A 22,469-nucleotide genomic window follows, 5' to 3' on the forward strand; every position below is an offset into this window, starting at 1 on the left:
GCTTAATAACCAATGATGAATGTCAATCTTGAACTTTCTAAATCTAAGAATCTAAATCATGAATTAATTTGAACACCTTTGATATTTCTTGATTCAACAACACTCCCGATCTTGAGAATAAGAATCTAAACGCCCTCAAGTTCACTCTTGAATTTAAGTTATGTAACATTAAACACTTATCACTCCTAAAAAATCTTTAATGGTTTGATTAGTTTAGCTCACAAGCAAAACAATAATCAAGATTGAATTCTTTAAACAAAAATGAAGATATCTTATTAACAACATAATGAATCGCGTTATATAGGATATATCCTATCCTAATACAACTTGGAAAACAAATACTTAAGAAGATAAGAAACTAACTAATCACATGACTATCTTAAATCCTAGCGAAACTAGAATTTTTAACAACCTAAGTAAAACAAAGACTACCATAGCAAATCCTAACAAAAATAGGATTATATGTAACAACCAATAGCAAATCAAAACAGAACTAGGATTCTATGTGACAATCAACTCCTTATTAAACTAGGACTCCTTCTTTACTTCTATGCTTTCCTCGAGCCAAGTCACTACACATGCCAAAGCTTGGTTTCTTCCATTAATATGAACCTTATGTTCTCGATAACACAATTAATAGGCTCATGTAGAATAAGTACTTTTGCATCCGCATCATTCTTAATATGATTACTTAACCAAGAAAGCTTAATAACCAACTATGAATGTGAATCTTGAACTTTCTTAATCCAAGAATCGAAATCTTAAATTAATTCCAACACCTTTGATATTTCTTGATTCATGAACACTCCTGATCAATACTACAAAAGGCCTAAGAATCTAGTTGAAAATGGCCTAAGAAACCGGACTATAACACATCTCCATCTCACAGGTGTCCTAGGTTAAAAGATCGGTTATAATGCCTGGTTTCTTTGTTTATTTAGGAGACTAGTTGACAGGTTACACCAGTCTCTTAGATAAGTGTATATATAATATGTAAAGAGGTTAGGAGACCATTTAACATTTAAAACCAGTCTCCTTACCTTATCCTTTGAAACCATTTATTGACCACAACCGGTTTCTTAGGTTTAGTACACTTTTTTTTTTTTAAGTAAAATGTTACAATATATATACATAATCCTGTATTTGCGGCTCCTTGTATATACGCTTTTTTTTTTTAATAAAACAATTTAATTTTTTAATTTTTTTGACAGGTTTGTATAACACTTTATAAATAGCTACAATAATATTAATAAATATAAATTCTTGCTTGCTTTATTCATCATGTCAAAAAAATATTTGCTACATTTAATTTATATGAAAAACCAACTTTGTTCAAAGCATCAATTTCTTCTAATAATGTCTTAAAATGAAGATTCCATAATCTAATGCTAGTTACTAAAACTAAAATTCTAAAATAATCAAATAATATGTACAATTCAAACTTGACCGTCGTCTTCAATCTCCATCATCTTATCTCTTGAAGTACCCTTGGAAAAGCGAAAAAGTTATTTGCCTTTTAGATGCATAACATCATACTATCTTCTCTTTAACAAGAAATTCGTGACAATAAATAAGAGAAGGTTCCTAAGTTTTTCTGAACCTATACAAAAAAAAAAAAAACATATGGAGCAGTCAATATCAATCTACACCATGTGAGCCAAATCCATATTAAGCAAGACAGAGCTACACGGCCACTAAACAGAACCAAGCAGCTAGCAATTAGTCAATTACCACCAGTCTATGTGCTACCAACATATGTAAGCTCATGAATTTAAAAGTTGATAATTTTGTAAATTCTCAAGACCTAATCATAGATCCAAATATCCAACCAGTTCAATTATCACCTTAAAATACATTATAAGCTACTAAATATCAATTGCCACAGAATCAAAGGGCAACTAACACTAACAAATATGACACGAACAAGAAAATTAATACCAAATACCAAAAAAAAGTTATTCACTAAAATATGTTAGTCAAACATACAAAGAAGATAACATCAGAACATCAGACCATTGTTTTAATCATCAACTCCAAGACATTAAGTGAAGGGCACAGTTAACAAAGGGGATTAATGTAATAGAGATGTTTGTTCAATATGACCATTAAATCAAACCAGCATAGTTTATAAAGAGAGCAATAGCAAAATTCACGAGTTATCTTGAACTTACTCAGTAGAATCATCTGAGGTTCAACTATTACTCCATTCTTTAAGCCAAAAACTGCACAACAATACAATCTCTATGAAAGAAAAAAGACAAAACTACAATACATGATAACAATATTCGATCAAATAAGATACCCTAATCAAAATCAGATGCCAACAAAATCATATATTCTACAAACCACTGAAGTACACTGGTAAAAGGAGGAGAACCCATCATACTCTTATTCTTCCATCATCAGACAACCAACTATTCTCTTTCTCCCACTAGTTTTTACCTTTTACTTACCTAGTGTTATTCTCCCTCCCCCCAACCTACATACACACTTCTTTTTTCCAGCACAAATAAACTTCTAAGACATTCACAGCTAGCAAAACCTTATTGGTTCAGCCGATTTACACCTTACAATCTACAAGGACAAGAATTAGGATCACCATTCTACCTAGATCTTCAACACAAAATCTAATTTAACAACCAACAACTGAAAATTTAAACCATCAATCTACATTATGCTGAACATACCCTTTTTAGACCCTCCAATAAACATTTACATACAAGAAATTAACATTTCATAATCAAGAAACCCAGAAACTATCAAAATATCAATAGATAAAAGCAAAACTTAAAACTTTACATAATTAATTAAATCACTAACTTTAATGCAAGTGTAATCTACCATTAAAAAGAAGTTCAAGGCAATGGATTTTAAGAACCTAATAACAAAAATTAGATGGAAAACTTACAAATGATCAGTAGATCGGACCAAGTCAATCCTTAAAAGAGAAACAGAAAGTCAGATACTAAAGGCAATATATAGATCGGTAGCAAGCATCTCCCATTTGTGATGAAAACCAGATTGTGATGTTTGAAAGAGGAAAAAAGAGATAGAAAGAAATTAAGGTATATGAGAGAGAAAAAGAAAGTGAAAGAAGAGCAGCAGTAATAAACTTGACTTGACTATTAAATACAGAAAAAAAAAACTAAGCTCATATTTATTCAGTACATCTGAACATTAAAACTTGTGCTCATATTTATTAAATAAAAAAAAAATATTGAGGATTAGAGGGAGAAAATGAAAGGCTACCTCTGTCGTAATTTCAACCTTGTTTTCAACTTTTGATAGTAGGCTAAGATGAAGAACTTTTTTCTTTGTCCCTCTCGAGAACCAATTAGGGGTATCCACAATGATATGATAACCAAGCAAACTCACTGCAATCAGTATCAAAATAGTATAGCATTAAGCATTACTATTAGCAATATCATTACAAAACCACAAAAGCTTTCAATTAGTCCACCCCAATTTATGAGGTTCTCCAAAGTGGTAGAAATTGGCCAAAATTAATCATTCTCGCTCATGAAATTCAGCCAAAAGGCAATGCTAATATCTCAAAGAATCAAACTACAAAGCAGAAACCCTATAGAATTAGCATTCAGACTCAAAAATATATCAAACCCAAATATACCAATACATAATTAACATCATAGGACATCAACAAAATCATTACACTAAGACGTGGCTACACATTAAGTTTCGACATCATAGATTCACAAGCAACTACTAAAAAAGAATAACTTCTTGCTATAAAGACTTGAATTTCAAGCAAATCTAATGAATCAAATTAAATGAGAACCAATACAAGTATACTCGGTAGATCGGATTTAAAGCTTATGTACATTTAGTTCACTGTTACATTTCCCTCCTTATTAAAGAACCCACACAAAACAATCATTTTTTCAATTCAGATGTCAATTATATACTAAGATTCAATGAATAGTAAATCAAGCATGTTGAACCCTAGTTTTGATGATGACAAAGAAACAAAGATGCAAACTAAGTAGTGAACTAATGAGTTATTTAAGTGTATGATGTTTAAGGTATCAATGAAAGGAACTGGGAGAATACGAAGTCAAGGAAGAAGTCAAGAGAGGATTTCAAAGGCTAAGTAAAGAAGTTTCTATAAGTTGATACTGGAGCAAGCATTGGATCAAGAAGAATAAAAGCTAGGCGTTTTATTTTCTAGTTCCAGTGTAAAGGAACAAAGTAAGGATGGTAAGGAACAGTGGCAATTTTATTTGAGAATGAGAGTTTGTTCCTTTCTAAGGAACAAACTAAGTGGCACTAAACGAATCTGTTAAAGGAACTTAGTTTATAAAAGGAACTAGACTTAGGCGTGCAAAAAGTATAACGGTACAATTATGCAATTGAGTAAGTCATGCCTAAATTATAAGAAATTAGTTTTATCTAATTTAAAATCAGTTGTAATGATAAAATCAGTTTTAATAGAAAATCTGTTTAAGGAAAAGATTTTATTTTTCGAAAAAAATAAGAAAATAATTATCCGATTTATAAAGAATTTGTTTAAAAGATAATATTTTCTTAAAGATTAAAAATTCAGTTTAAATGATAAAATCTATTTTTAACTAACTGATTTTCGGATAAAACTCAAGAAACTCTTAATCTTTAGGAGTTGTGGCTAAAATATATCTACGTTCATATTGAGGTCATGGGATCATGAGACATGATGAGAAACGTGTTCCTTAGGGGAAGGAACATCATGGGTTAATGGACTTAACATGTAATCGAGTTTTACTCCCACGTTCTTTGTGATTATCACTATCAATATTGAAGTCTAAATGAGTTCCAAAATGTGTCTGACTAAGTAATTAAGTGAGTTTAACTAATTAAGTGTCAGTGCCTTCATTCTCTCATAATAGCCATTTGTTCTTTGCTTTCTTACTCTAATTCCACTAAGCTTATTTCGATCAATTGTATTTTGGTTTTTGGGGTAAGGGACTTTGAGTGAAGTTCTGTAAGAGAGAGGCTTTGAGTGAAGCTTGTATGAGTGAGAAAACTTCGAGTGAAGTTGAGAGGAACTACTGTTAAGGGAACAGTGGCTCAGGAACTTGAGTTTAGGGACTCAAGGTGTGGCTCGAGTTAGAATTAGGTTGTAACAAAGTTGTTTGGCCTAATTAGTGAAAGAGTTGAGTTTAAAATCCCTAGTGGTCGAGGATGTTTCTTCTTGTTGGGCCCAATAAGTTTTTCCTCGTAAAAATCCCTTGTGTTCCTCTAGCTTGTTTATTCGTTTAAGTTTTAAGTTCCGCAAAAAGTTACGTTTATTTCTACACCTACAATTCACCCCCTCTTGTAGTGTTCCTAGGGAAATAACAATTGGTATCAGAGCTAGAACTCACGTAAGATAGGAAACCCTATTGAGAAAAAGATCCAAGGAACAATGAATACCACCGAGAAACTTGAAGAAGGTTATTCCACTCAAAGGCCTCCTATGTTCAATGGGAAGTACTACAACTACTGGAAGAACCGCATGGAGATATTCATCAAACCTGAAAACTATCAGGTATGGAGAGTCATTGAAGTTGGTGATTTCGAAGTCACAACTACAAATGACAAAAATGAGGTAACTCTAAAACCCCTCTCTGATTATGACAAATATGATTTTGAAAAAATGGAAGTAAATGCCATGACTATTAAACTGTTGCATTGTGGACTTGGACCCCATGAACATAATAGGATCATGGGATGCAAATCCGCAAAGCAAATATGGGATTTACTAGAAGTAACCCATGAAGGAACTAATGAAGTTAAAAGATCGAAAATTGATTAACTTATGAACCAATATGAACTGTTTTGCATGAAATCTAAAGAAAGCATCCGAGACATGTTTACTCGTTTTACTAACATTATTAATGAGTTGGCTTCTCTTGGAAAGTTTATTTCATCTGAGGAACAGGTTCGAAAGGTTCTTAGGAGTCTTCCTAAGGACAGATGGATGACTAAAGTCACAACTCTTCAAGAAACAAAAGAATTCACTAAGTTCAACTTAGAACAGCTGGCAGGGTCACTTATGACTCATGAGCTTCACCTTGACACTGAGTATGGTGAAAGCTCCAAATCAAAATCAATTGCTCTCAAAGCAGATGATGAAGATGATTCGGATTCAGAAGAAGAAGAAGCAACCCTCATGGTTCGAAAATTTCGAAACATGTATAGGAACATGAAGAATGGAAACTTCAAAGGTAAATCTAAGAAATTAACTAACAAAGCTGCTTGTCATAAATGTGGTAGTACAGATCACTTCATCAAGGAATGTCCTCTTTGGGAAAACGACAAAACCAAAGAAAGGAACAAGGAACGCTTTGCTGAAAGGAACAAAGAGTCTAAGACACCTTTCTCTAAGGCAAATGTGCGCAAAGCTATGATAGATGCTTGGTGAGATTCAGAGACGGAAGAAGAAGAGGAACAACCAACTGAAGAAACAGCAAACCTTTGCCTCATGGCAAACACTGACGAAAAAGAAGATGAAGAAAAAGTTGAGGTTGGAGTGAGGGGGAACAACACATGGTATCTCGATAGTGGTTGTTCCAAGCACATGACAGGAGACAAAACTAAGTTTTCTCACTCACAACCTATGAAGGTGGAAGTGTAACATTTGGTGATAATAAGAAAGGTAACATAGTTGCCATGGGTAAGGTTGGCAAGTCACCAATACACTCCATTGAAAATGTATTTTTAGTTGAAGGTCTAAAACATAACTTATTAAGCATTTCTCAATTCTGTGACAAGGGACGTAAAATTTGATAAAGAAAAATGCTTGATCATCAACATTAAAACTAAGAAGGTTATCTTGGAAGGAACAAGGAAAGGGAACACATACATTGTGGATCTAGACCATGTTCCTCAAATCAATTTAACTTGTCTTAGTGTTATTGAAGATGATTCACTTCTTTGGCACAAGCGTCTAGGACATGCTAGCTTTTCATTACTTGAGAAACTTAGATCAAAAGATCTTGTTTTAGGATTACCATCCATAAAATTTCATATTGATCAAGTTTGTGATGCATGTGCATGAGGTAAGCAAGTAAGATCATCTTTCAAATCTAAAACGATTGTAAGTACCACTAAACCATTAGAATTAATTCATATGGACTTATGTGGTCCCATGAGAATACAAAGCAGAAATGGAAAGAGGTATGTACTTGTGATTGTAGATGACTATTCTAGGTATACTTGGGTTATTTTTCTCACTAGTAAAGATGAAACTTATGATGAGTTCCTTGTCTTTCCTAAAAGAGTTCAAAACTTAAGTGGTCATAAAATAATGCACATTAGATCAGATCATGGCAAAGAATTCGAAAATTATAAATTTGATGACTTAAGCAGAGATAATGGCCTAGATCATAATTTTTCTGCCCCTAGAACACCACAACAAATGTTAATTGCTAGTGAACTTCCAAGGAACTTTTGGGTTGAAGCTGTTAATACTGCTTGTCACATAATTAATCGTGCCATGATGAGACCTATCATTAATAAGACTCCTTATGAACTTTATTTCGGAAAGAAACCAAATATCACATTTTAGAACATTTGGCTGCAAATGTTATGTGCATAATAATGGAAAAGATAATCTTGGAAAATTTGATGCAAGGAGTGATGAAGCAATATTTTTAGGATACTCTCACATAGTAAAGCTTATAGAGTATATAACAAAAGAACTATGTGTGTTGAAGAAAGCATTCATGTAATCTTTGATGAATCTGACAAAATAATCCAAGCATACAGGTTGATGACTATGAGATGGGTGTACAACCAAGTGAAAGAATGCAGATTCACAAGAAGAAGAAGAAGTGAAAGAGGAAAGGAACGAGGAATTTGAAAATAAGACATCAATGATGTTCCTGTTCCTCAAGGAGGAGAAGATGTTCCTGTTCCTCAAATGAAGGAACTGAGTCCACCGAGGCTAACAGAGGAACAATGACAGAGTTCCTCATCTACTCAAGGAACTCATGAGGAACAACATGTTCCTATAAGAGAGTTTCAACCAAAACCTTGGAGACAACAAAAGTCACATCCATGGAACTCATAATCAGCGACATATCCAAAGGTACGCAAACTAGATCTCAGTTAAGGAACTTTTGTGCATTTCATGCGTTCCTATCAATGATGGAACCAAGAAATCATGAAGAAGCCTTAACTGACTCTGATTGGATTACTGCAATGCAAGCTGAATTAAATGAGTTTGAAAGAAACAAGGTATGGCATCTAGTTCCCTCATCTAAACAACAAAAAGTAATTGGCTTAAATGGGTGTTTAGAAACAAACTAGATGAATATGGAACCATTGTAAGAAACAAAGCTAGACTTGTAGTAAAAGGTTATAATCAACAAGAAGGAATAGATTATGAAGAAACCTTTGCTCCTGTAGCTAGATTAGAAGCCATTAGAATTTTAATTGCATTTGCTGCTTACATGGGATTTAAACTATATCAAATGGATGTTAAGTGTGCATTTTAAATGGCTATCTAAACGAAGATGTATATGTTGAACAACCCCCGGTTTGAAAATAATAATCTCCCAAATCATGTCTACAAGCTTGATAAAGCTCTTTATGGGTTAAAAAGCACCTAGATCATGGTATGAGAGATTATCAAAGTTCCTTTTAGAAAACAATTTTAAAAGAGGAAAGGTTGATAAAACCTTGTTCCTAAAATCTAAAGGAACTGACATTTTGCTTGTTCAAATATATGTTGATGACATCATATTCGGAGCTACTAATGAAACATTGTGCAAAGAATTCTCAAGTCTCATGAGTAATGAATTTGAAATGAGTATGATGGGTGAGTTAAATTTCTTTCTTGGACTACAAATCAAACAAACTGAAAAGGGAAATATTGTTCACCAACAAAAATACATAAAGGAACTATTAAAGAAATATGGCCTCGAAAATTCAAAGATAAATCACACTCCTATGGGAACTTCAACTAGATTAGATGAAGACTCCATAGGAACAAGTGTTGATCAAACAAAATATGGAGGAATGATTGGTTCACTTTTGTATCTAACTGCTAGTCGTCCAGACATAGCTTTCAGTGTTGGTTTTGTGCTAGATTTCAAGCAAATCCAAAGGAGTCTCACCTTACTGCTGTGAAGAGAATTCTTAGATATCTTAAAGGAACAGATGATCTTGGACTCTACTATCCAAGAAGTGATACATTCGACTAAAAGGATATGCAGATGCAGATTATGCTGGAGATCTTGTAAATAGGAAAAGCACCTCAGGTATGGCACAATTCCTTAGTCATAGTTTAGTTTCTTGGAGTACCAAGAAACAAAACACAGTTGCTTTATCCACTGCTGAAGCAGAATATGTAGCAGCTGCTGCATGTTGCTCTCAAATGCTTTGGATAAAACAACAACTTAGTGACTATGGAATAAACTTTGATTATGTTCCTATTTATTGTGATAATACAAGTGCTATAGTATTCTAAAGATCCCGCGTGCATCATTCTAGAGTAAAGCATATACATATCAGACATCACTTTTTAAGAGAAAATGTTGAAAAAGGTTTGATTAAACTTGAGTTTTGTCAAACTGAGAATCAGATTGCTGATATCTAACTAAGCCTTTCAAAGGATAGATATGAAAAATTAAGGCTTGAGTTAGGGTTAATAAAAATTAAGTGATTGTTCCTATTTCATTCCCCCATGTTTGAATCAATTTGAGTGACTTTGTGTGCTAAAAATAATTGTGTTTAATTGCCTAAGACCATTGCAAATTGGAATGTTACAAAACATAAACATGAATTCAAAGAAATTAAACAACTCACAAATGTCACATAATACTCCCCTTACTGTTCCTAAGGTTAAGAAACATGCATGATTGAAGACATTGATATGTAGCATTAGTTGTTCCATAGCACAAGTTCCTTAGCATTTATTTTCTTTCAAAAATTAAAACTCATAAAAATCCGAAAAATCCGAAAAATCCCAAAATAAAGGAATCGATTTAATTAAATCTTGATTCTTATTTATCATCTTTTCGTTTCTTTTTCTTTTTATTTTTATTTGCTTTATTTTTTCCCGCGTGTCATAACACTATTACATGCAAACTCTCCTCTTAATTCACATTATAGAAACCGTGTTCCTCCAACTTTCATCTTCACCATAGCCGAAATTCTCACACCTTTTACTCCATAAAAACCTCAACTCTTCTCAAATCATGGCAAAAACTCACAAACTCTCCTTTTCCAACATCCAAAAAACCAACACTTCAAAAATGGAAAATTCTCTTCACTAACCAAAACCCTTGAAACGACCAATATTCAAGAAACCCCATAAAAGACAACAATTAGAATCTCCAAAAGGAGCATGCGTAGAAGAAAATTAATTGGGGAAGATGATGAAGAAGAAACCCCGGAACAACTCAGGGGAAGAAGAAGAATACGCTGTTCCTTCCAAAGGAACTGTTTCTTCATCTTCCAAGAAACGGGTGAAGAAGGAATCTAGGTATGTTTGGGTTTTTGTGTAGATTTAGAATGGGCAATAAAGTTGAATTTCAGAATTAACTCCATTCTAAAGGAACAAGGCATGGAATTCTTGTTTGAATTCGCCTTTAACAACGCACTTGTTCCTTTAGCTATGGAGAATTTTGTGCAATTTTTCAAATGTGTGATTTGCACAACTGAGGTTAGAGGAAAGAAAATTAAGTTTAATCAAGCCACATTGGGAAAAGTTTGGGAAGTTCCTTGCAAAGGAACTGATTTGTACTTTAAACGGAAAGGAACTGTTTCTTTTCCGAATTTTCCTCAGACAAAATTTGAATATTTTGGAGGAACTGCTGGTCAAAAAAACTAAACCATAACCTACTCTCTCCCCTTCACAAAGTCTATTAACTTGGTATGGAGAGCACTCATTCCTCGACTGAAAAGAGGAATGAAGTGGGTCTCTTAGATATGTGTTATATGTTTTGTTAGACCACCAATTCAAATCAACTTCCCTCTCTCTTTATCAACATCTTACCACTGTATTGAAATAATTGTGTATTGGGTATGGGCTTGATAACTTTTCTACTTCATCACTTTGAAGTAAGACTCACTGGTTGGCCTACATTAGGAGTCAAACAAGGGAACATCTTGAATGAGAAGACTCTAATGGACTTGGTCTTTCTGTCCAAGAAGGAGTACTCATTCAAGGGAGAATAGCTCCAGTTCCTCAAGAAAAGAAAATGCCTAAGGTTGACAAGAGAAGAATATATGATGTTATCTTGGAGAACCTGTTCCTAAGCCGGAGGAACCAAAACCAAGAGGCGCAAACACATTGCCACAAGCCTAATTCTGTTCCTCAGAGAGTGAGGAAGAGCAATCGTTTAAATTGCTCCTACTGTTTCTGTTCCTTCCAACAAGGACTCCCTTTAGTCCTTTCGGATGCTGAGGAACAGGAACCCTCCACTCTCAAGGAACCCCTCCACCATCCCCAAACTCTCTGTTCCTTTCACAAACTGACCTCCATTTCTCCCTCATCCTTTCTGTTCCTTCCAGTTTTGAGCAGATTGAAGGATGAAATAAAAGGACCTAACCTTTTGCTTCCACCTCCACAACTCTTCCACCAACACCACCATTTCTCTCCTCCATTTCAACCCTTCTCCTTCTGTTTCCATTCCCGGAACAGATGAGCCTTCCATTCAACCCCCTCCAATTCCTTCACAAAATCAACCTTCTGCCTCAGGAACAAGAATCTCCGGATGACTGTAGCTGGGTTAATGATGTTTGTCTTCCTGCTCAACACATGATAAAATTTTATAATCACTTCATGGACTTTGGATGCTAAAACTGATCAAATGTAGTCTTATGAAGATCAAGTGATACGTGTTGCGCAAAAAAGAAGATGGACTCTATGGCCCAGCTTTGGAGGAGTTGAAGGAACAGTTGGACAAATCATGGGGTGATGAAGAACTAGAGGATGTGGTTGAAGAAGAGTTGTAGAGGAACACCATTCCCCTTCCCTTTCTTAGTTTTTTTTTTGTTTGTTGTTGTTCCTGTTTCCTTTTCAAGGAACACACTTTTGTTTAATCCTTTTTCTTTTCTTTCTTTGTTGTTTTATGGAACAAGTGCTATATATAATCAATGACTTTTGCTATTATGTCTGTGTTTCAAATGTTTGCATAATTTCTTCCTTGGAATGGCTAGTATTATGTGATTGATGTTTGAGCAAGTTTACTCTTTGAATTCTAACTTAACCACAATGGTGCTTGTATATGGTCTTACAGTGTTAACTCAATTCATCAATACATGCAAAGTCTATTCTTTTTGAGGATGACAAAGGGGAAAAAGATTTAAGGAACAAACTGTACATAAATTGAAAAATCTGAAAAAATAAAAATTTTACAAATTAGGATAAGGTAAATGAAAAATCAAAATTTAGTTACTTACTTAATTGTGTTTTATTTTTCATTTTCCTCTTTATTGTTTTATCATTTTCATTCACTTATATTATTTGTTATTGCCTTAGTTTGTACCTTTGTTGTCATCATCAAAAAGGGGGAAATTGTTGAACCCTAGTTTTGATGATGACAAAGAAACAAAGATGCAAACTAAGTAGTGAACTAATGAGTTATTTAAGTGTATGATGTTTAAGGTATCAATGAAAGAACTGGGAGAATACGAAGTCAAGGAAGAAGTCAAGAGAGGATTTCAAAGGCTAAGTAAAGAAGTTTCTATAAGTTGATACTGGAGCAAGCATTGGATCAAGAAGAATAAAAGCTAGGCGTTTTATTTTCTAGTTCCAGTGTAAAGGAACAAAGTAAGGATGGTAAGGAACAGTGGCAGTTTTATGTGGCACTAAACGAATCTGTTAAAGGAACTTAGTTTATAAAAGGAACTAGACCTAGCGTGCAAAAGTATAACGGTACAATTATGCAATTGAGTAAGTCATGCCTAAATTATAGGAAATTAGTTTTATCTAATTTAAAATCAGTTTTAGTGATAAAATCAGTTTTAATAGAAAATCTGTTTAAGGAAAAGATTTTGTTTTTCGAAAAAAATAAGAAAATAATTACCCGGTTTATAAGGAATTTGTTTAAAAGATAATATTTTCTTAAAGATTAAAAATTCAGTTTTAAATGATAAAATCTGTTTTTAACTAACTGATTTTCGGATAAAACTCAAGAAACTCCTAATCTTTAGGAGTTGTGGCTAAAATATGTCCACGTTCATATTGAGATCATGGGACATGATGAGAAACGTGTTCCTTAGGGGAAGGAACATCATGGGTTAATGGACTTAACATGTAATCGAGTTTTACTCCCACGTTCTTTGTGATTATCACTATAAATATTGAAGTCTAAATGAGTTCCAAATGTATCTGACTAAGTAATTAAGTGAGTTTAACTAATTAAGTGTCAGTGCCTTCATTCTCTCATAATAGCCATTTGTTCTTTGCTTTCTTACTCTAATTCCACTAAGCTTATTTCGATCAATTGTATTTTGGTTTTTGGGGTAAGGGACTTTGAGTGAAGTTCTGTAAGAGAGAGGCTTTGAGTGAAGCTTATATGAGTGAGAAAACTTCGAGTGAAGTTGAGAGGAACTACTGTTAAGGGAACAGTGGCTCAGGAACTTGAATTTAGGAACTTAAGGTGTGGCTCGAGTTAGAATTAGGTTGTAACAAAGTTGTTTGGCCTAATTAGTGAAAGAGTTGAGTTTAAAATCCCTAGTGGTCGAGGATGTTTCTTCTTGTTGGGCCCAATAATTTTTTCCTCGTAAAAATCCCTTGTGTTCCTCTAGCTTGTTTATTCGTTTAAGTTTTAATTTCCGCAAAAAGTTACGTTTATTTCTACACCTACAATTCACCCCCCCTCGTGTAGTGTTTTTAGGGAAATAACAAAGCAAATCATAGTTCACAAATATATTCAATTTTTTTCCAGTATTTTCATTCACATACATGATTACATTAACTGATTAACAACATACATCCTACAACAATGCTACCCCCTCCCACAAAAAAAAAAAAAAAATAGCACGGTTTTTATTTAATGAATAAGTAAATCGACTATTGATACAACACTAATAAAAGAATCACTATTATGTGAAATAGAGTTCTTGTTAAACCAAACCATCAATAACATCATATGACATCCATAAAATTATTACTCCAAGACCTGGCAACTCATCCAATTTTGATATTATTGATTCACAAGCAATCACTAAAGAGGACTAACTTCTTGCCAAAAGAGTAAGAAAAAAACAACTGGAAAATTAAAAATCATCATGAGAATATACTAAACCAAACCTAAACAAATTATCCACACAAAATGAAACCTAAAATTACACCAATATTCAATTTATAGTTTACACTACAATAGAACAGTGTATTGAGGAAGAGAAAACAAAAAAACCTTGGATAGGGAAGCGCAACGACTGCTCCGCAATGGGCGTGGTGGTCGCCGGTGTTTGAGCAAGCGGAAAAAAATAAAAAAAATGTAGTTGTCATCGGTGATGGAGTTGACAAGTAGGAACGACAAATTTGAATTTCTCAATTGCTTAATTGGATTGAATTTGAGTGTAATTAGGTCAAATTTTAATGAGCAAGAAGAATTCGCTAATGAAGTTGGGAGAATTTCGATTATCAGGAGAAGTGGTTTACTGGTTTCATTTTAGGTTTAGTGATGGAGGTTTCGATGTGGGCTTGGCGAGATTGTGAAAAACATGAACTTCTAACCCGCGTTCCACCTAGATAAGATACTTAGTGTTGGCATTTTATGGTATTTTTGGTTCGAGAAGGAAAAATAATTTTAAAAATAAAAAGACGAATATATAGCACATATAGTGTTAAGTTGAAAATATATCAAATTTCAAAATTAAAATATTTAAAGGAAACTGAATTCAATTAGAAGTAGTCTCCTATCTCACAACAAGAAGAAATATATACGTACAAAATACTATTATGTTGAAAAAAAATTGAATTAAGAAATTAAAATATGTCAATGTGTTATATAATTGGAGTAACACTCGAATCATACAAACTTAAAATTCGAACAGAAATTAGCACTGTGCCTTGGTTATACTTCGACTATGAGAAGACGAAACATACAGAGGAAAAGAGATAGATATTAGCTTAACTCAAATCAACTTAGATATAGATACACCACTAAGTAGACTTAAGGTTCCTAAGATCACTACTTAACTCAAGCTAAAATAGTTAAGTTAGCAAAGACACTTAGATTAATGAAACTATTAATCAAAGCAAAGTAATAACTCACGTTTGTGCATAAACTCGGATATCCATTTCATTCCATTTGTTCCAATATTTATACAAGTTATGTCTTAATTGAAAGAAAGAACAACTAGGTAACTACCATTAATCCACTAACTAATACATGGAGATCATGTCCTAAATGATTCAAACACCACTTTGGACGTGCAACATGGAGCTTAGTACGTGCATAATGTCGTTTCCACACTCTTTATTAACCTCTCCATGATCTTCTCAACTTCCCATAAGAATAAGAGTTTGTTGTGGCTGTTTGAAGTGGCGCCTAAGTTATGCAGCATTTGAAAGTGCACGACACTTTTGTAGGAGTGAAGGTAGTAGTTGAGTACGCCACCTTTGTAGGAACTTCCGTAACCAACTCCATACATCCAAGTTCATAGCACAAAGTGTCTAGGTTCATGCTAGCAAGCTTTAGCTAACTTCCTTGAGTGTAGGCGCCTCTTGCTTCACGTACTTAGGCTAGTTACAATTTATAACTTACTACTTAGTTTATTACATAATCATTTCTGACTTTAGGGAAAACAAACAACAACTCTAACCTCTTTAACTAGTCGAACAAACATCAACTAATTAAAGCTTACATGACTCTCCTAATGATGTTAATAACAAACCAATAAAACAGTAGATAACTTAGCTAATCATAGATGATTAATTAACTAAGCTAACTAAGGACTCACTAAAAGTATCACATGAAATGAAAGAATTAAGAACATCCCTTAATGTCGTAGCTATCATATACATAAGTGGACGATCAATGGATGGACCTCCATCATCTTACCCTTCTTTGGAAGAGCTTGACCTCTAACTAGGTAATTCTTCATCTTCATCATGAAATGGACTTAAATCAGCCACATTGAAGGTAGCAGATACACCGTAGTCTCCTGGGAGTTCGATTTTCCATGCATTGTTGTTCACCTTTTCAACCACCTTGAATGGACCATCTGATCTAAGGCTAAGCTTCGACTTCCTCTTAGAAGGAAATCGTTCTTGTCTAAGGTGAATCCACACTAGGTCTCCTGGTTTGAATTACACATCTTTCTTCTTCTTGTCCAATCTCTCTTTAACCCTCTCATTTGCTTTGGCTATCTTTTCTCTCACTTGCTCATGTAATGTTTGGATCTCTTTGGCTTGTGTTTCAGCTTCATGGCTATATTTTGTGGTAGTTGGAAAAAGGGCTAAGTCTAAAGAAGTGCAAGGGTTTTGACCATAGACCACAAAGAATGGACTAAGACTAGTGGTCTTGCTAGGAACTTGATTGTAGGCAAACTAGCATGGGGTAGCATTTCTTCCCATTGTTTAGGGCTTTTTGTGGCTAAGGCTCGAAAAAGGGTCCATGAAGTCCTATTGGTTACTTCAGTTTGGCCGTCAGTTTGGGGGTGGCTAGAAGTACTAAACTTGAGCTTAGTCCCCATCTTCTTCCATAGTGTAAACCAAAAATGACTTAAGAACTTGGAATCACGATCACTTACCATTAATTTAGGAACTCCATGCAAACGAACAATGTCCCTGAAATACAAGTTAGCAATAAATACGTCATCATTAGTAGTATGGCAAGCCACAAAGTGTGCCATCCTAGATAACCTATCAACCACCACCATAATAGAATCTTTTTGGCGTTGGGTTCTAGGTAATCATGTAATGAAATCCAAGCTTATGTCATACCATGGTGCTTGTGGAATACGTAAAGGCATGAATAGCCCTTGAGGGAGTAAGTGTCCCTTAGCCTTTTGCAAATTAGGCACCTCTTAATGAGAAACTCGATATCTCTTGCCAATCTAGGCCAATAGAAGTACTCACATACTAGCATAGTTGTCTTCTCAATACCAAAGTGACCAGCAAGGCCACCTTCATGAAACTCCTTGATCAAAGACTCACGAACATTGTATCTAGGGATACACAAACGATTCCCTTGGAAGAGAAACCCTTTAAGTAGATAGTAATCTCCTTGAGCATGGTTATGACACTTCTCAAACAAGACCTTCCTTATAGCAATCTTTCAATAATTCGATCCCCATCACTCTTGGACTCAAAGTTGTGAGCAATAGGTACCTTCTTGACAATGCATCCGCACCCTTATTCATCTTTCCAGCCTTATGCTTAATGGTAAAATGGAGATATTCCACCTATTTAGCATGTTTAGGTCGTAGTTTTTGTTGACTTTAAAGGTACTTGAGAGCTTCATGATCGGAATGTATGATGAATTCTTTAGCAGTGAGGTAGTGCCTCCAATGACCTAAGGCCCTAACCAAGGCATAGGATTCCTTGTCATACGTGGAGTACTTTCATTTTGCTTCATTCAATTTTTCACTAAAGTAAGCCAAAGGCCTACCATTTTGTGAAAGCACAACTCCAATTCCCACACCAGATGCATCATATTCAACTTCAAAAACCTCATTGAAGTTAGGCAAAGCTAGAATAGGAGCACTAGTGAGTTGAGCTTTTACCTCTTCAAATGCCTTATGAGCTTCATGGTTCCATTCAAACTTTTTCATCTTTGTAATCTCAGTTATAGGTGTCATAATGGCACTTAAATTTCGAACAAACCTTCTATAGAAGGAGGCTAGTCCATGGAAACTTCGATCTTGTTGCCTAGAGGTAGGAGTAGGCCACTCCTTGATTGCTTGAACCTTCTTATCATCTTCTTTGATCCATTCACTAGATACAATAAAGCCTAGGAAAACAACTTGACTAGAAAAGAAATGATACTTTTCTAAGTTTCCATATAAACATTTGGATATCAAGACTCTAAACACTTGTTCTAAGTGTTTTACATGCTCAATCTCATTAACCTATACACCAATATATCATCAAAATAAACTTGATATGAAATGGTAGTCGTTATATAGAATTCTAGTTCTGTTAGGATTCTATGTAAATTAGGGTTTTAATTTCAGCTTTATTTTAATTAAGTGTTTAAGTGATAAATGAATCCTATTATACGTAAGAGTCTAATTCCTTATCAAAGTCTAATTAGGAGTCTTAATAGGCGTGTGATTAGGAGTGATTATTTAACTTGATCCTTAAAATAAAGATAGATAAGATTAGATTTATCTTTTAAGCTTTACTAGTCATAATAGGTTTAGGAAAACTTGTACTATATAAAGAGTTTTCGGCCATAATAATATTTTAGAGATGAGTTTGAGTTAATTATTGTTTCAGGAGAGAATCCACCATTGTTTCAGGAGTGAATCCGAAAACCCTAGTTGAACTGTGAGTCGAAATACGCCTGAGTTCTTCATATCAAGTTACTATTTGAATTATTTTGAGTTAAAACAAATAAAAATACAAACTTTCATGAACAAAAGCCACTAAACTACATCAAAGAGCCCTAACTAAGTGAATCTTGCATTAAGAATCACATCAAGTGGTGTGGCTGTTGCTACTTCACCCCCCATATCCGTCGCTGCTATAACACACCCACGCAACCCATCGCATCGCCTTCGTCTGCTGCTGCGTCGCCAAGCCCCGCCTAGCATTCGTCTCACCTTCGCATCCTCCAGCGCCAGCATCGCCCCGCCCACGCACCTCGCACATCTGCACGCTGCATCCTCGCGCATCATCGCGAGCCCTCGACCACGATCACGCAACATGGGCGACCCTCCGCCCGACGTGCTTTCGGCCATCAACGACAAACTAGAAACCATCATGGCTCAATACGCGGCCCTCGCCACAAAAGTGACCCACCTCGAGCGTGACAATACTTTTTCACGCCCGCCCCCATATCAACCTCGGCGTGACGAAGACCTTCGCTTAGCCGAGTTACCTGCTTTTGATGGAGACTTGGATCCCGAAGCATATTTGGAGTGGGAACAAAGGATCGAACGACACTTTGAGCACCGGAACCTCAGTGATGGGTCTCGCTTCTCCTACGCTATCCTTAAACTCACAAAGTATGCATCCCTATGGTATGAGTCTACCCGAACTAGGCGTGCAAGAGAAGAAAAGCCTCCTATTGATTGTTGTTCCTCCTAAAGACCAAGATGCGCAAAAGATTTGTGCCTCGCACTTACCGCCAAGAGCTATTTGTGCGCCTCACTGCTTTACGTCAAGCTACTATGAGTGTCGAGCTCTACATCAAAGAATTTGAAAGATTACATATGGCATGCGATATTAAAGAAGCAAATGAACAAAAAAATGCTCGCTTTCTTGTTGGTCTAAATAGGTCCATTGCCAATCTCCTTGAATTACAACAGTACGTAACTTTTGATGATGTTTGTATTTTAGCTACTAAGATTGAGCGTCAACTCCGGGAAAATCGAACACGTACTCCATGGGCTGCTACTATGACTTCGCCTCCACCTTCGGCCACGCCTTCCAACCCCACGCCTGAAGTGCCGAGTGCACCCCCTCAAACAACCACGCCAACTCCGACTACCTCTCCAACTTCTAGTGCCACTATTCGAAGTAAGAAAACTCACTGTTTTCGTTGTCAAGGACTCGGCCATATTGCAAAGCACTGCCCTAACACCACTCTAACCACACGAGAGGAATTAGTACTCTATTTGGCCGAAGAAGCGCACCATCCTTCTACTTCTATGGATGAGGATGATTTTTGGTCGAACCAACCTATATGTGAACCAGAACAAGAGCATCCTTCATTACTCATTCGTCGCTCTTTGTTATCTTCTAGCTATGATGAATCTGTGGATGAGCAACGTACCAACTTATTCCATTCAAACTGCATCATCAAGGGTAAAGTTTGTCCTTTTATCATAGATAGTGGTTCATGTACTAACGTTTGTGATGTGTCTATGGCTGAAGCATTAAATCTGCAAACGCGCAAGCATCCAAATCTCTATAAACTCAGCTGGTTGAATGATGATGGCATTTGGGTACGTAAACAAGCTTTAGTTGGTTTTCGTGTAGGTGAATACATGGATCAACTATGGTGTGATGCTTTGCCCATGACTGCATGTTCATTATTATTAGGAAGACCATGGCAAAGTGATAGACATGTGATGCATAATGGGAAAACTAATGCATACTCAGTTTTAATGGGGGATAAACGAATGATCTTGCAATCCTTACCACCTAAATCTAGGCGCCCCAAGGAGAAGGAAAAGGATAACCAAGACAAAGCTCATGTATGTATAAGTTCATGTCATCATGAAGTTCTAAAAACTGCACAAAACAAAAAGGAAGGGAGACAACAAGTTCTACAATTACGCCAAGGTTCTAAGATGGACTTAGGAGACAAAGTATGGTTGTCACTTGCTGCTCAAAAACTTCACGTGAATCATAAGGATGGAGAGCCTATGGATGAAGGACCATTTGAAATTGTGGAAAAAGTAGGCTATGAAACATTCAAAGTGCTGCTAGAAAATGGCATATGTGCAACATTTCCTTCCTGTGATTTGGTACCATGCTTCCCAGACTAAAACTTGTGGTCAAGTTTTTTTCTAGAGGGGGAGTTTGATATGAAATGGTAGTCGTTATATAGAATTCTAGTTCTGTTAGGATTTTATGTAAATTAGGGTTTTAATTTCAGCTTTATTTTAATTAAGTGTTTAAGTGATAAAGGAATCCTATTATACGTAAGAGTCTAATTCCTTATCAAAGTCTAATTAGGAGTCTTAATAGGCGTGTGATTAGGAGTGATTATTTATCTTGATCCTTAAGATACAGATAGATAAGATTAGATTTATCTTTTAAGCTTTACTAGTCATAATAGGTTTATTAAAAACTTGTACTATATAAAGAGTTTTCGGCCATAATAATATTTTAGAGATGAGTTTGAGTTAATTATTGTTTCAGGATAGAATCCACCATTGTTTTAGGAGTGAATCCAAAAACCCTAGTCGAACTGTGAGTCGAAATACGCCTGAGTTCTTCATATCCAGTTACTATTTGAATTATTTTGAGTTAAAACAAATGAAAATACAAACTTTCATAAACAAAAGCCACTAAACTACATCAAAGAGCCCTAACTAAGTGAATCTTGCATTAAGAATCACATCAAAACTACTACAGAATGGCAAAGAAATGGCTTCATAGTTTGATTCATTAAGCGCATAAAAGTACTTGGTGCATTGGACAAACGAAAGGGCATAACAAGCCATTCGTACAACCCTTCCTTTGTCTTAAAGGCTGTCTTCCATTCATATCCTTCACAAATTCGGATTTGATGATAACCACTTCTCAAATCTATCTTTGAAAACACCTTAGAACCATTAAGATCATCTAGCAAATCATTCAATCTTCGAATGGGGAATCGATACTTGATAGTGATCTTGTTAATAGCTCTACTATCCACACACATACACCATTCTCCATTTTTCTTTGGAACTAAGAGAGTTGGTACAACACAAGGACTCAAAGACTCTATAATCATACTCTTACTCAATAAATCATTCACTTATCTCCTTATTTCTTCTGTTTCTTTTGGATTTGTTCTATAATCAGGTTTGTTAGGTAACATGGGTCCGGGAATAAGGTCAATTTTATGTTGTATGTCTCTTTTTGGGTGAAGGCCATGAGGTATTTCATGTGGGAAAGCATCCTTATAGGTTTCTAGTAATGGCAAAAGCAAAGGATGATCTAGATTATTAGCAACTTCTTCCTTTTTATCTATATTCAGCAATACTTCTCTAAAAGGGGTAAGTTCATGATAATCTGATTTTAGGAGGGTGGTGAGTGAATGGTTTTTTCTTTTGTGGAGTGTTGTTTCGATTTAGGGATGGATACAATAGGAGTGAGGGTCACTTTCTTGCCATTTTTAGTGAATGAATACATATTCTTGTAACCATCATGAATGACTCGTCTATCAAACAACCATGGTCTTCCTAACAACACGTGACATGCATCCATAGGTATTACATCACACCAAGTCTCCTCTTTATAGTTACTACCAATACTAAAAGATAATAGTAGACGATGAATAACTTGAATACCTTTGCCTTGATTGAGCCATTGGATCACATATGGCTTAGGATGAGGTGTATTAGGGAGCTTGAGTTTATCCACCATTGTTTAGACAGCAACATTGGTGCAACTTCCTCCATCAATGATCAAGGTACACACCTTGTTCTCAATCGTACATCTAGTATGAAATATCGCCTCCCTTTGTTGTGATTCCTCATGATCAATCACACCACTTAAAGCTCTTTGAACCACCAAGTATTCTCCTTCATCAGGACCAACAAGTTCATCTCCAAAGCTCTCTTCTTCTCACGCCTCAGATTCCTCCTCATTCTCATCTTCTAGGGCCTCAAACTCCATAAGGCTTACTACCTTTTTATTACATCAC

The 22,469-nt window shown here is 35.3% G+C and overlaps 1 protein-coding gene and 1 long non-coding RNA gene across 2 annotated transcripts; both read right to left on the bottom strand.

Annotated features, from left to right (window-relative positions):
• Positions 1 to 1,250: 1,250 nt before the first annotated feature.
• Positions 1,251 to 3,243, bottom strand: LOC104899252 (uncharacterized). Its single transcript, XR_790929.3, has 3 exons — positions 2,909 to 3,243; positions 2,172 to 2,222; positions 1,251 to 1,600 (listed from the first exon to the last, which is right to left on the bottom strand). It is a non-coding gene; the product is annotated as an uncharacterized LOC104899252 (long non-coding RNA).
• A 14,262-nt stretch (positions 3,244 to 17,505) lies between these two features.
• Positions 17,506 to 18,813, bottom strand: LOC109135500 (uncharacterized mitochondrial protein AtMg00860-like). Its single transcript, XM_019250617.2, has 2 exons — positions 18,709 to 18,813; positions 17,506 to 18,012 (listed from the first exon to the last, which is right to left on the bottom strand). The coding sequence occupies exons 1-2, from the start codon at positions 18,811 to 18,813 to the stop codon at positions 17,506 to 17,508; spliced, it is 612 nt and encodes a 203-aa protein (XP_019106162.2).
• Between the last annotated feature and the right edge of the window lie 3,656 nt (positions 18,814 to 22,469).

This window comes from Beta vulgaris, chromosome 7, assembly GCF_026745355.1.
Source record: "Beta vulgaris subsp. vulgaris cultivar EL10 chromosome 7, EL10.2, whole genome shotgun sequence".
Classification (NCBI taxonomy): Eukaryota; Viridiplantae; Streptophyta; class Magnoliopsida; order Caryophyllales; family Amaranthaceae; genus Beta; species Beta vulgaris.

What these genes read in the sequence shown, in the direction of transcription:
- LOC109135500 (XM_019250617.2), bottom strand. Translation starts at nt 18,813, where the DNA reads ATGTTGCGTGATCGTGGTCGAGGGCTCGCGATGATGCGCGAGGATGCA. An exon ending in TGGCGCTGGAGGATGCGAAG is followed by an intron (nt 18,013 to 18,708) that starts GTGAGACGAATG and finishes ATTGGTGTATAG; the next exon opens with GTTAATGAGATTGAGCATGT.